General features: G+C 41.1%; 1 protein-coding gene across 6 annotated transcripts in view; it reads left to right on the plus strand.

The window, feature by feature from the left end:
• Window positions 1-13,803, plus strand: part of GRAMD2B (GRAM domain containing 2B) — a 122,642-nt gene that overhangs the window by 52,807 nt on the left and 56,032 nt on the right. For 2 of the 6 annotated variants that reach the window (XM_045838026.1, XM_045838027.1), the window contains exon 1: window positions 8,814-9,083. The exons of the other annotated variants lie outside the window; for them this stretch is intronic. In XM_045838026.1, the coding sequence (XP_045693982.1) occupies window positions 9,001-9,083 (83 nt within the window). In that variant the 5' untranslated portion in view covers window positions 8,814-9,000. Of the gene's footprint in view, window positions 1-8,813; window positions 9,084-13,803 lie in introns of those variants that run through there. 6 annotated transcript variants of the gene reach the window in all.

Raw genomic sequence — 13,803 nt, forward strand, 5'->3', positions numbered from 1 at the left:
TAAATAGGCCTTCCTCCCTCTCCATGGCCTTCTGTCTTGTTTTGTTTTTTACCTCTCTTATCTGTTGAAACTATTGGTTTCTCCCACTAGAACATAAGGGCCATGATAGAATGGATTTTGTCTTTATTGCTCACTTCTGCATCTCATGTATTTAGAACAGTGCTGGTAGAAATGGCCATTTACTCACGTGCCCAATGACAAAGTGCCTGCAGTCAGAGGGCCTAATCTGTTATTTATACTGGCATAGCTGGTCTCCAAAGATGGTCCCTGGTGAACTGCACTCCTGTATTCACACCTTGCCTTGAACCTGGCCTGGCCCTGTGGCTCACCTTTACCAACAGAATGCAACAGAGGTGAAGCTGCCTGATGGCCAAGTCTATCTCATAGAAAGCCTTGCAGATTTTTACCTTGGTATCATGGAACACACACTCTGAAGAAAGGTAGCCTCCAAGGAAAAAGTCTAACTACCTTGAAACCATTGTGTTGTAAAGAAGCCCAAGCTAGCCACGTGGAGAGATTAAAATGCTCAGCCAGTCCCCAGTTGTCCCAGCCATTCCAGCCGAAGCACAGACATAGGAGTGCACATCCAGCAAGGCCAAGTCTTCAAATGACTCCAACCCTGGGTGCCATCTGACTGCTAGTGCATAGGAGACCCCAGTAAGAACCACCCCGCTGAGCCCCATCAATCCACCATACCGTGAGAAAGAAAAAAGTATTGTTTCAGGCCATCGAGCTTTGAAGTGGTTAGTTACACCATAATAGATAACTGCAGAATGCACTCCAAAGACAACTCTAGATTCAAACACTTCTTTCCCCACAAACATTATATACATCTGATGGTCCTTGGGCTTCCCTGCCCCTCCAACCCCACCCCACCCCCCACACTCTCTTATAAGGCAAAATTTGTTTTGCTCTGTTCACTCTCCTGTACCCCTCCAAGCACCCCACTAGGAGTCAGGAAAGCTGGGTCTTTGGCCTCACGGGACACTGTAATTTTAGGCAAGTCACTAAACTCGAGGAAACTCAGGATCTTCTCTGAAAAACGATAATGAAGATTTGATTTTTAAATCTTGTTTGGTGTGTGGCAGGCAACCTTTTTCCCTACCCTCATACAGAAATGAATACAGAACAGAAACACGTGGAAGAGCTCTAATGGAAGCAGGAGAGGGTGTATATTAGAAGAAGGGCAGGAGGGAGGCAGTGGCATCAGAAGACCTAAGTTCAAATGCCGGCTCCTCCCCCCAACCAGTTCAAAGAGCCCCGGAGTCCCTCAGAGCCTGGTGGGGCAGTCACCGCTGAAGCCTCCCGGCTTCACATCTACATCATTATACAGAAGATAGACATATATTTTTAAACTTTGGGGTATATTTTAACTTACTGTTTTTGTGGCATCATTTCTTTTTTAAAAAATATTGAACTAGAAAAGTTTCTGTTGCTTCTGCTGTCTCACAGAATCAGATTTATACTAGTGCTTCCCAACTACCATCTGCCCGGAGATCAGTGAGCCCTTCCCATCTTGCCTATTCCTCTCAACACAGGGGCTAAAGCTTAGTTCTTGCCTTATCCCTAGAGAGAAAATTAGAGTACATATTTCAGATTTTCTCCTCTGCAGTATAATTTGGCTTGGGAAAAATAGTGCAGAACTATTCTACTTGATTTTCTTAAATATTTTTTCAAAGGCCTCTATAGTAGGAGATTCCATAGCCTACTACAGAATCATATCCCAATGTCCAATGACTGCATGCATAGAGAAATTTTCTTTCATATTTCACAAAAATCATTCAATAATGGTCTCCTTCACATAATGCTTCTCAACTTCCATTCTTACATTTTTATAAAGTATTTTTAAGTATATTTTATTGATTATGCTATTACAGTTGTCCCATTATTTCTCCACTTTATTCCCCTTCACCCTGCACCCTCCACCCACCAGCACTCCCCATTAGTTTGTATCCATGTGTACGACCATACATATCAGTTCTTCGGCTTCTATATTTGCTATACTGTTCTTAACCTCCCTCTGTCTGTTTTGTACCTACCATTTATGCTTCTTATTCCCTGTACCTTTTCCCCCACTCACCTGCCACCCCTCCCCACTGGTAACCCTCTATGTGATCTCCATTTCTGTGAATTTCTTCTTGTTCTCGTTGTTCGCTTAGCTCATTTTTGTTTTTGTTTTTTTTCAGGTTCAGTTGCTTATAATTGTGAGGTTTTTGTCATTTAACTGTTCATATTTTTGGTCATCTTCTTTTTCTGAAATATGTCCTTTTAACATTTCATATAATAAGGGCTGGGTGATGATGAATTCCTTTAACTTGACGTTATCTGGGAAGCACTGTATCTGACCTTTTATTCTAAATTATAGCTTTGCTGGAGAGAGTCATCTTGGATATAAGTCCTTGCATTTCATGACTTTAATATGTCTTTCTAGCCCTTCTTCCTTCAAGATTTCTTTTGAGAAATCAGCTGACAGTCTTATGGGAACTCCTTTGTAGGTAACTGTCTCCTTTCCTCTTGCTGCTTTTAAGATTCTCTCCTTATCTTTCATCTTGGGTAATGGAATTATGATGTGCCTTGGTGTGTGCTTCCTTGGGTTCAAGTTCTTTAGGACTTTCTGAGCTTCCTGGACTTCCTAGAAGTCTATTTCCTTTGCCAGATTGGGGAAGTTCTCCTTCATTATTTTTTCGAAAAACTTTTCAATTTCTTGCTCTTCCTCTTCTCCTTCTGGCACCACTATGGTTCATATATTGGAATGTTTAAAGTTGTCTTGGAAGTTCCTAAGCCTCTCCACATTTTTTTGAATTGTACTTTCTTCATTCTGTTCTGGTTGAATGTTTATTTCTTCCTTCTGGTCCAAATCATTGGTCTGAGTACTGGTTTCCTTTCTTTTACTGTTGGTTCCCTGAATATTTTTCTTTACTTAACTTTGCATAGCCTTCACTTTTTCCTCTATTTTGTGACCATATTCAACCATTTCTGTGAGCATCCTGATTACCAGTGTTTTTAACTCTGCATCTGATAGGGTGGCTATCTCTTTATTGCTTCATTCTATTTTTGGAGCTTTGATTTATTCTTTCATTTGGGCCATATTCCTTTGTCTCTGCAAATTTGTTACATAGTAAGGGGCAGAGCCTTAGGTATTCACCAGGGTGGGACAACCCACATTGCTGCATTGTGGCACTATCTGTGGGGGTGGGGTCAGAAAGGGGACAATGCTGCTTGCTCAGCTCTTGGCCAGCTTTCAGTCACTTCCCCCACTACCCACAAGCAAGTTGGGCCTCTCTGGTGCTGATTCCCAGGTGGGTGGGTTTGTGCACATTCTAGGACCCTGTGGATCTCTCCAATGAACTCTCCTGTGAAGCTGGGAGTTTGTCCCACTGCCTCAACCCCCACAGTTTTTAGAGCCAGTGATTTTGAGGCTTTCTTTTCCCACCCTGGAACCCTGGGTTGTGTGGTCTATCTCATTCCCCATTTGTTCCTCCTAGTTCATCTGTATGTAAATGTGGGATCTCCCGCTCTGCCAGCTGCTGCCTCGCCTCGTCTGGTCCTCCAGCTGCCTCCTAGCCATGAGTCCTCTCCACCCCCACTGCCCATCTCAGCCCCTCCTACCGAGGGGGGGAGAATGAATGTTTGTTTCATTCTCCCTTTGAATGAATGTTTCTTCTTTAACTCTGTGGTTGTCAGACTTCCAAACAGTTCGATTTTTGGCACTTCTGGTTATTTTTTGTTTTCAAATTTGTTTTTGTCCTTTTGGTTGTGCAAGGAGGCAAAGTGTATCTACCTACACCTCCATCTTGGCTAGGTACAGTCTTATAATTAAGTTCTTCAGTGTCACTATATGGCTCTCTCCCGAACTCTCATGTTTTTCCCATTTCTTCCTTTGGATTATTGACCTTAATTTTGAAACAGGAATGGTATGATGCGTGTTCCTGGAATTGTTTGACTTATGATATTGATATATCAAATATCATGCATAGTTAAACTATTACTGAGCTTCCAGGTTCCATCTCGATAAGAGCATCAACATCTTCTAAAACATATCCTTAGACAGTATGCATAAAATTACAAGCATGTGACAACATGTTACGTGTTCTTACATTGCCTAATAAGTAATAACCTGCCACGTGTCATAAATTAGGTAACTACTGGAGCATATATTACAACCTTAGCTCCAGTCTTATCTCCAAACTCATATTTGAACTCTGCCCCGGGACTATGGACAGATGCACAGTGCAGCTGATCAATCTTAAAAAGAGACCAACATTTGATCAACATTTTATGCTATTAAAAGGAAGCCCCTACCTCCTGAGAGGTGATGGGTTAGACATGTGTTTTCTACTGGCCTGCTGCAATAACCGGAAAAAATATCAACTGGAACTACTCTTTGATATTAGAAACAAGAAACTATGTTCCCAGAGGCTTAGAGGAATAGAAGTGAAGGTATTTTTATTAGAGAAAAATCAATAAAATATATTTTACACATAATCTTAAGTCTCAATTTTCTCACACTACAGTGAAATTTCCACTATCATTTGCCTGCTGCCACTCTTTATTTTTATTTTTTAAGTATTTTTTATTGATTATGCTATTAGAGTTTTCCCAATTTTCCCCCTTTATCCCCCCTCCAACCTGCCCCCCCAACCCTCCAGCATTCCCGCCCCCTTAGTTCATGTCCATGGATTGTACATGTAAGTTCTTTGAGTCCTCTGTTTCCTATACCATTTTTTATCTTTCCCTGTCTTTATGCTTCTTCTTCCCTGTACCTTTCCCCCCCTATTCCTCCCCTCCCCCTCCCCACTGAACTCCCTCTGTGTGAACTCCATTGCTCTGATTCTGTTCCTGTTTTGGCTTTTGGCTTAGTTTTTGTTTTCATTGTTTTTCTTTTTTTTTTTAGGTTCATTTGTTGATAGTTATGAGTTTGTTGTCCTTTTACTGTTCATATTTTTTATCTTCTTCTTTTTGTTAGACAAGTCCCTTTAACATTTCATATAATAAAGGCTTTGTGATGATGAAATCCTTTAACTTGACCTTATCTGGGAAGCACTTATCTGTCCTTCCATTCTAAATGAAAGGTTTGCTAGATAGAGTAATCTTGAATGCAGGTCCTTGCCTTTCATGACTTTGAATGCTTCTTTCCAGCCCCTTCTTGCCTGTAAGGTTTATTTTGAGAAATCAGCTGATAGCCTTATGGGAACTTTTTTGTAAGTAACTGCTTCCTTTTCTCTAGCTGCTCTTAGGATTTTTCTCTTTGTCTTTAATCTTGGGTAACTTAATGACAATGTGCCTTGGTGTGTTCCTCTTCAAGTCCAACTTCTTTGGGAATTTCTGAGCTTCCTGAACTTTCTGTAAGTCTATTTCCTTCGCCAGACTGGGGACGTTTTCCTTCATTATTTATTCAATATGTTTCCAATTTCTTGCTGTTGCTCTTCTCCTTCTGGCACCCCTATAATTCAGATATTGGAACATTTCAGGTTGCCCCAAAGGATCCTCAGCCTCTCTTCATTTTTTTGGATTCTTGTTTCTTCCTTCTGATCCAGTTGGATGTTTATTTCTTCTTTTTGTTCCAAATTATTGCTTTGAATCCTGGTTTCCTTCTTGTCACTGTTGGTTCCCTGAATATTTTGCATTATTTCATTTTGGGTATCTTTCATTTGTTCTTTCATTTTTCGATCCAGCTCAATCAGTTCTGTGAGCATTTTGATTACCAGGACTTTAAATTCTCCATCAGTTAGGTTGGCAATGTCCTCATTGGTTAGTTCTGAGGCTTTGCTCTGTTCTTTCATTTGGGCCATATTTCTTTGTCTTGGTACCTCCAATAAGTTGTAAGGGGGCGGGGCCTTAGATATTCACCCTTAGATATTCACGAAAGAGGGTTGCAGGGCAACCCTCTTTGCTGTGCTGCCTGTGGGGGAGGGGCCAGGAGAACAATGCAGCTCTCCTGCTTGTCTCTAGCACACTTTCCAACAGACTTTTGAGTCAGACTAGAAGTATCTCCCACTGAGGCAACCCCAGCCATAGCCCACAGTCAGCTCTGAGTCTGTTTCCCCTTAAGTCAGTCCCTCCTGCGCAACTCCAAAGAGCTCAAAGGTCAGCCCCACCCCTCAGCTGCCTGGCCGGAGTTTTTCTGAGTCGCCCGCCTCGGGGGTCTGCCTTACCGATCTGGTTGTTCTGGTTGATTTTTTCTTTAATTCCTTGGTTGTCGGAGTTCCTTGCAGTTTGATTTTCTGGTGCTTCTGGTTGTTTATTGATTTTAGATTGGGTGTTATCCTCCTCTTGGTTGTGAGAGGAAGCAAAGGGTTTCTACCTATGCCTTCATCTTGGCCAGAACTCCTGCTGCCACCTTTTAAATACTGTATTCCATTTTAGTATTGGAAGTAATAGCCTAAAGAGTAAACAAATTAGGAAGCTTAGCCCCAAGAACAAATAAGTTAGGAAGCTGTTTCACAATATCTTTTAAACTTAGGCAAATGTCAATATGTAAAATAATGTAGTTTGCTTGCTCTTTTCTAGTTTCTCCCCACTCTTGGAAAGGACTATCTGCTATTTTCCCATATGCCCCTACCACTACCCTCTCCCCTCCTTTCTTGCTGAGATCATACTATTGAAGTCTTCATCCAATACACTAAAGAACAGGTTTCAGGGCAACTTGAGTGCCTAGCAAATGAGCTGTAAACCTGTGCTGGGGACCACTTGCCTTTACTCAGGCAGTAAAAGAGGCCTGACCATGGTTTGTTAAAGAATAAACATAGAACTGCCTTCATGACCAGCAATTCCATTCATAGGTATATACGCAAAAGAATGAAAAGCAGGACTACAACAGATATTTGTACATCAGTGTTTACAGCAGCATTGTTCACAGTAGCCAGAAGGCAGAAACAACCCAAATGTTCATCAACAGATGAATGGATAAACAAATGTGCATGTAATGGAATATTATTTAACCATAAAAAAGGGTGGAGCACTGATGCATGCTATAACTTGGATGAACCTTGAAACATTATATTTAGTGAAATAAGCCAGGCATAGAAGAAATAATGTTCTCTGATTCCACTTATATGATGGAGCCACAACAGACAAATTCAGAGACAGGAAGGAGAATAGAGGTTACCAGCGGCTGAGAGGAATGGGGAAGGAAGCATTATTGTTGAATGGTTACAGAGTTTATGTTGGTGATGATAAAAAAAAACCCCACAAGTTTTGGATATAGATAGTGGTGATGATTACCCACATTGTGAATGTGTTTATTGTTACTAAATCGTACACTTCCCAATGGTTAAAATAATATTATACTATAATGAAAAAATTTATTTGAGGGCCAAAAAGGTCAGTTCTGGTCTGAGTTCTGTAGTGGGGGCAGCTTGGAGAGTACCTGAGATTTAAGGAGAGAGCCACTGCCCAGAGTTTGGGAGGGTGACAAGCTCATCATATGTCTATCTCATCCCAGTCCTGAGTTGGGGGTGGAGCTAGGGAAAGGGTGTGGAGGCTGAAAGATTAGTGTTTCCAGGCAGAGCCAGCTATGGACACTGAAGAGCATCACTTCCAAGCTTCCGGGTCACCCAGAGCCTTTCCCACACCGCCCAGCTGGGCTCATCCAGGAGGGGTCAGTGGTCAGGAAGAAAAAAAAAATACCAACCAGGAAATAGAGAGAGAATGCTCACGGAATTTTTACCTAAACTTTTTTTTTAAATTATTTTTCAAGTGTCACAAAAATCGATTTTGGAGCAAGCAGGCTACAGAACTGTACTTTTGTTCTCTAATGATATAAGCTAGGAAATGGAGAGGGAATAAGAAAACTTTGGAAAAGACATGCATCTCCAAAATATTTGAGGTTATTTAGAAGGGTAGGTGTTTTCTTTTGTACACTCACATATATGTTTATATAAACACTATGGTTGCATAGCCTTTGTAATTATTCTTAAATCTCAAATTAATTTTCAAAGAAAAATAAAGGACTTGCAGCCCCAGAGCATAGAGTTAGTAATTTCCCCCCATCCATATCATGCTCTACTATTGCCACTTGGAATTGTTTTAAAGTCAAGTTAGGCTTCCAGCAAGTTATTCTTATCCTCAAATGCTCTATAGCAAATTTGAAAACCACCAACACGTAAGTTATTCGTTATAAGAAACGAATGTTTTGAAGAATGCCTGGAACATAGTAGCCCTCAAAAAAAATGTTCCATGAGTAAATGGATACTTCACATGCAAAACTTCACACAGAACCAGCAAGTCAAAAGCGCACCAAGAGGCGAGAAGAAGCAGCATTCGTTCTATTGGTTGAACGCGTAACAAACGTGTGTTAGGAGATTTTGATGAAAGCTTCTCTCCCACAGAACTAGGAAGGGTCAACCAGGCAACCACCTCTTATTACCATTGTTATTGAACTAATGTATTGTTTAAGGCCCTACGAATTAGTCCTCAACAAGGCAATATCCTGTTTGAATAATTTAGGCTGAGGCATAGACCAGCCCACCACACCGCATCCGTGTGAGAAGCAGCTTCAACTTGGCCGCATCCATTTCCTGCATCTACAGCTAGCTGTTCATTTTTCAACCCTCTGGTTACAGTCCGGGTAGAAGAAAGCCCCTTTTACCAGGAAGCTAAAAACAGTGTGTGATGCCTTCTTAGGCAAAGGTTTCACCTGCTTGACCAATTAGCTTCCTCTCGCAGAGAGACTAGTTCAACAGGTTTTCTTTTTCTCTTCCTCCGCCTCCTGGGTTGGGGAAGGAGGCTGTCACTTCGCCTCGGCCCTCCCCTTCCCTCCTCCACAGCTTTGCCACCCTTGCTCGGACCAATCGCAGCCGCTCGAACGTGTCCAGGTTGGCGGGGAGCAGTGCGGGGCCGGCCTGGATGCAGCGGGCTCAGGGGGCGGGCGCAGGGGAGGGCGCGGGGCGGCTCGCTGGGCCTGCGCCCCCGGGGGAGGCTGAGAGCCGCGGCAGGAGGACCCGGAGACAGGACGGCAGGCGCGCAAAGATCTGAAGGTGCCCTCCAGACGCGGCCCCGATGACCGAACTACAGCAAGATGTGGAAGACACAAAGCCTGCCAAAGTGCTCGGAAAGAGAGACAGCAAAGTGGGCTCAGCCCAGTAAGTATTCTCAGCCGGGACGGTCCCTGGCGATGGACAGCGCGCTGCCCGAGCCTCTCTGCCAGGGGCTCAGTTTGGGGTGGAGACAGTTTTCTGAACTTTTCCACGGACAGCCTTCAGGCTTGAACTCTTTCCGCGGCGCCCGGTCTCTCCTTTTTCTCAGATTCTGGGGTAGAGAAAAGGCACAGCTGCGTTTCAGGGAGGTGCGGTAGCCTGCAGTCCGGTGGGATATGAATTATTGGAGCCGAAAGCAGGGTTGGTGTTCTGTAATTCCCAGGGGAGGGCTGGGGAACCCATTCAGATCTCTACGCCCTGTCAAGAAACAGAATGCTGACATTTATTTCTGCTGTCCTACTTCTTAATGACGTGTGGGAGGATGCGGTTGTGTTGTAGATGTTATCTGGTCGTCGGTCTCACCGTGATGTGTGTTCGTCCTTTGATTCAGACCTTGAGGGTGCCTTTCCCCCAATTCCTCCACTGTTTCCTCTCAAAGGAGTGGGAAAGCAGTAGAAAACATGAAATATGCTTTATCTCCCCCCCTCAAAGACTGCCTGCCTTAGTTTGGGTCCTTAATACAAACTTGTACACTTTTTTTGAGAGAGAGATTATAGCAGTGGGGTTGAGGAGCACAATGAATACATAATAAAACACTTCAAAAATTGGGTTGTGACTGTTCTCCTAAAAGATTAATGTGCATAATAGGATTTGCACATTGTTTGACCTATACATTCTTCTGGTTTAAGAAAGTTAAAACTCACATATTGTGGTCACAGAGATTAACTTTCTGTAATGAAGCTTGTCTCCCCCTGGGCTGCTTTGTTTTTCTTTTTCTGTGGAGAAGTGTGAGTATTTACATGATGGTTATTCACAAACATTCTTTTAAAAAAGAAAAGAATCTTTCAGTGTTTGCTTATTTGCTATCACCATAACATTAAGTGATGTTGAGATAAATATCTGAAAAAGATAAATATTAAGACATAATATCTAAATAAGTCCAGTATTTTTATGTAACCCAACTATTGGGAGTACCTAAAATACTTTATTGATACTAATATAAAAAGATGATAAATTGTTTAAGTGAAGATTCAATCTTCATCATTCATTATTTCAGCATTTACTGATTTTTAAAACTCACAGCCTGGTTCCACGTAAGGATTTGTGTTTATAAAAGCATTTTTGATCTGTGTGTCTGTTGATGTTTGGGCTAAAGTTTTGGAAGAATAGCTTTCTTAGCTGCTTTAATTTATTGTTTCAGAGGCTTCAGTCATATTCTTGTCCAGTGCCCACTTTCTGTGGCTGCTCTGTCCTTTCCCTCCCGCACCGTCAGTTTGAGCTGGTGTTCTTTACTCTTCGTGTGCAAATTGATGCTGGAGAAAAATTGCCGTCAGTGTAACTCTCACAAAATGTTTTTTTCTCACCCCACAATAAAAACCTAACTGTGTGCTAATAATTCGAGTTCAAGAAAAAGATGAACTCTCAAATGTCATCTGTTTCCTTTGCACTTAATCATTCTTTTACATATGTAACTTCCTGGAAAAAGAGGTATTGTGGATGGTCTCATCACCATTTCATAGATGTTGGAGGTGACAGGAGTGTTAAGTGGCACAAGCAAGACTGGAACCAGGACTTTAAACTTGTAGTCAGAACTCACCTGCAGACAATATTTAGTTGTAGCTACACAAATGACCCAGCCTACCCACCAGCTCCTGAGTTTTGGAATATTCATTTTCCTACTCATATAGATATTCCGTCAAGGAGGTTGTTTTGAATGACTGAAAAAAGGTCCCTTACAGCGTTTGGACTAATTCTCTGAACTCAACGTGCTTTAGATTTAGGACACATGTTTTTGTAGATGATAAGCATTGAAGCTCAAGGCCCCAACAGAGCCTTTTGTTTGCAACAGCCAGTTCAGCTTCATTTCAGTTCAACAAATACTGGAATGTGTACTATTTGTTCAGTAATGGTGGGGACTACAGGAATGTACATGATATGGCATCTGCCCTTCTGGAACCTCAGGAGCAGTTTTGAGGGAACTGAGAACAGACACATATGAATATTAATGTACTTCTAGGGACATTGGTGGCCACTGTCACACAGCATACAAACGTGATGCTATTAAAAGTTTGGCCCTTAACCATCTCCACAGTGAGGATGTTTATCCCTTTGGCAGTCTTTGTTAACTTTCTCTTGGTTTATTGGGGATTTTGTTTGTTTTCCCCTACAAACTGGTACTTTCCAGGCTTACTGAAGTCACTCGTGATTCATTCTGAGATTTTAGACACTTTCTTCCTCTGAGCTCTTAAAACTCTTGCTCTGGTAACAAAAGAGTAAGTTTAAGAGGGAGGTAGATACATTATCACAGTGATATATTGGTGTGATAATTCCCTATCAGAAATCATTTTTGAGTACCAAATTGTTACCCTTAGAAACCCAATCTAACTGTCTGTTTTGAACTTCATAACTTAGGGGAATGATCATTAAGCTCAAAATTCTTGAAGTTCAGGTGTCCCGATGGACATTTTCTTCCAAGAGCATTAGAATGGCTTGCTTGTCCCCATTTTCCTGGATCCATAACTACACCCACATAGGCCTCGTCACCTAGAACCTAGCCTCCCAGGTAGTAATCACGGCATTCATTGAGAATGCTTGCTATGTACTGGGCAGTGTGCTCGCCACTTTACATTCATTTTCATACAGAATGAAGTAGACGCCATTATCTCCATTTACCAGTAAGAACACTGAAGCTCTGAGAAGTTCAGCAACTAGGCAGAGACACAGTTAATAAGAAAACAGCTCAAATTTAAGTCCAAGTCTTCTAACTCTGGAGCCTGAACTTGATTCCCGAATTTGTACCCCTCCACTGAAGAATCTGTGATGACCTTCCATGACCTACTCTAAAACATTAAGGCTTCTCTGCCAAGAACTTAAGACCCTTAAATATCTGAACACGCATAGACCATTTCAGCCTCCTTTCCTAACACGAGCCAGCATGCCCATCTTTTACAGCCAAACAATCATAGTAGCATCCCTATTCTCAAGAGGTAGTAATACAGAAGAGAAGAAACAGGTAAGTACAGAATAAGGTTCCCTTTGCACTTCTCTTCTCCTCACCTCTGTTCCTGTGCTCAAGCAGTTCCCTGTCTTCTTTCTCTGTGCTTCTGTAAATCACCTAAGTTTGACTTCATTTAAAGCCTTCCCTGATCACTGGACATACTCATCTCTTCCTATCAGTGTACTTTGTATAACATGTATGTGGTTAGCCCCATAAAATTTAGCTGTGGTTATTATTACTATCAATTAACAGTTAACATTTATTGAACATTTATTATATATAAAGTACTGTTGTAAATTGCTAACGTATATCAACTCACACACCAGTGTAGTGTGTATTGGTTAACTTCCCCCTAAATAGATTGCAGTCATATTTTTTCTTTTTTAATTTCTCAGAGCACCCAACAAATAATCACTTTCAATACCATCTGTTGGTGAGCTGAGGAGGCTGAGACCCCACTCCTCCTAAAGAAGGTGTATAATATGCTTATAGCCTGGAAGCAGTGGCTTGGGTATGCATCTCCGTGCTAGAAGTGAGGCTGTAGATGTACTTGTTGCTGGAGTCCACTTTGATACCCCTCTTCTTACTAAGAGCTGGTAACTTAGCAGCCTGTTTTCTTTTGAGATTCTAGTTTCCCCCACTTTCATTATCTTTTTCATTCTGAACTTTATGTTCCCAATACATAGACAGTTCTAACATAGCCTAACTTTTTTGGCACCATTTTCTGAGGTACTCTTTTATTTCTTAAAGTGTCTCATGGATCTGATTTAGTAATGGGCAGGTTACTTTTAATAAATTTCAGAAAGTATCTGAAACTAATGCTGATATATTTCTGGGCAAAAGTTATTTTGATTCACATTTCAAATAATGAATTACATTATATGTAACATACACATATAATGCAATTTGAATTTTTAACACATAAGTTTGAATAACTTGGGACGTAAGAATTCCAGAAATTTGTTCAGCCCCAGACATGGAGAGAGAGAAGATGGACATGGGCAACGTAAACATTTACCGTGGAGGGAAGCTCTCTGGTACTAGCAAGAAGTGATCATGATTTTAGGGACATTCTTTAAGTAGTGAATTTGAGTAAAAGTGAATTACCTGCAGTGAAAGCATTTACTATTCAACCATCCTATCTTTGTACATAGCATATTGGGGATTGACGTTGGGAACGGATCTTGGATTAGAAGTGAGAGGAGCAAAGACAAATAATTATTAGAGATAGCTTGATTTCTTAGTGCTTGTTCAACTGCAGACTTTGGAAGCACCCATTTAGCAAGAGAATCTCTATCATATATATTATGTATGTGTTATTTATCTTTCCATTTGTGTGTATTTGTAATATTTTTTAATTTTAATTTTCAGGTCACTAACTCTTAGAGATTACCTTGTGTACTTTTCAATGGAAAATTTGAGGCAGGAAGAACACATTATAATGTATTTAAAGTATAAAAATAATACTAACAATCAATGGAAAAGTTTAAAGAAATGGCAAAAAATAAACAGTGTGTTCTGGTTAAATGTTTCGGAAAAAAATTCAATTAACCAAATCAGTTTAGAGATTAATATTGTAGGACATTGTTGACTTATTAAGATAGTATATAAAGTTGTGAAGAATGTAGACTCTAGGAAAGTAGGATTTAAAACCTGACTTTCGGACCT

Source organism: Phyllostomus hastatus, unplaced genomic scaffold (genome assembly GCF_019186645.2).
Source record: "Phyllostomus hastatus isolate PE091 unplaced genomic scaffold, TTU_PhHast_1.1 phas_contig_254, whole genome shotgun sequence".
Lineage (NCBI taxonomy): Eukaryota > Metazoa > Chordata > Mammalia > Chiroptera > Phyllostomidae > Phyllostomus > Phyllostomus hastatus.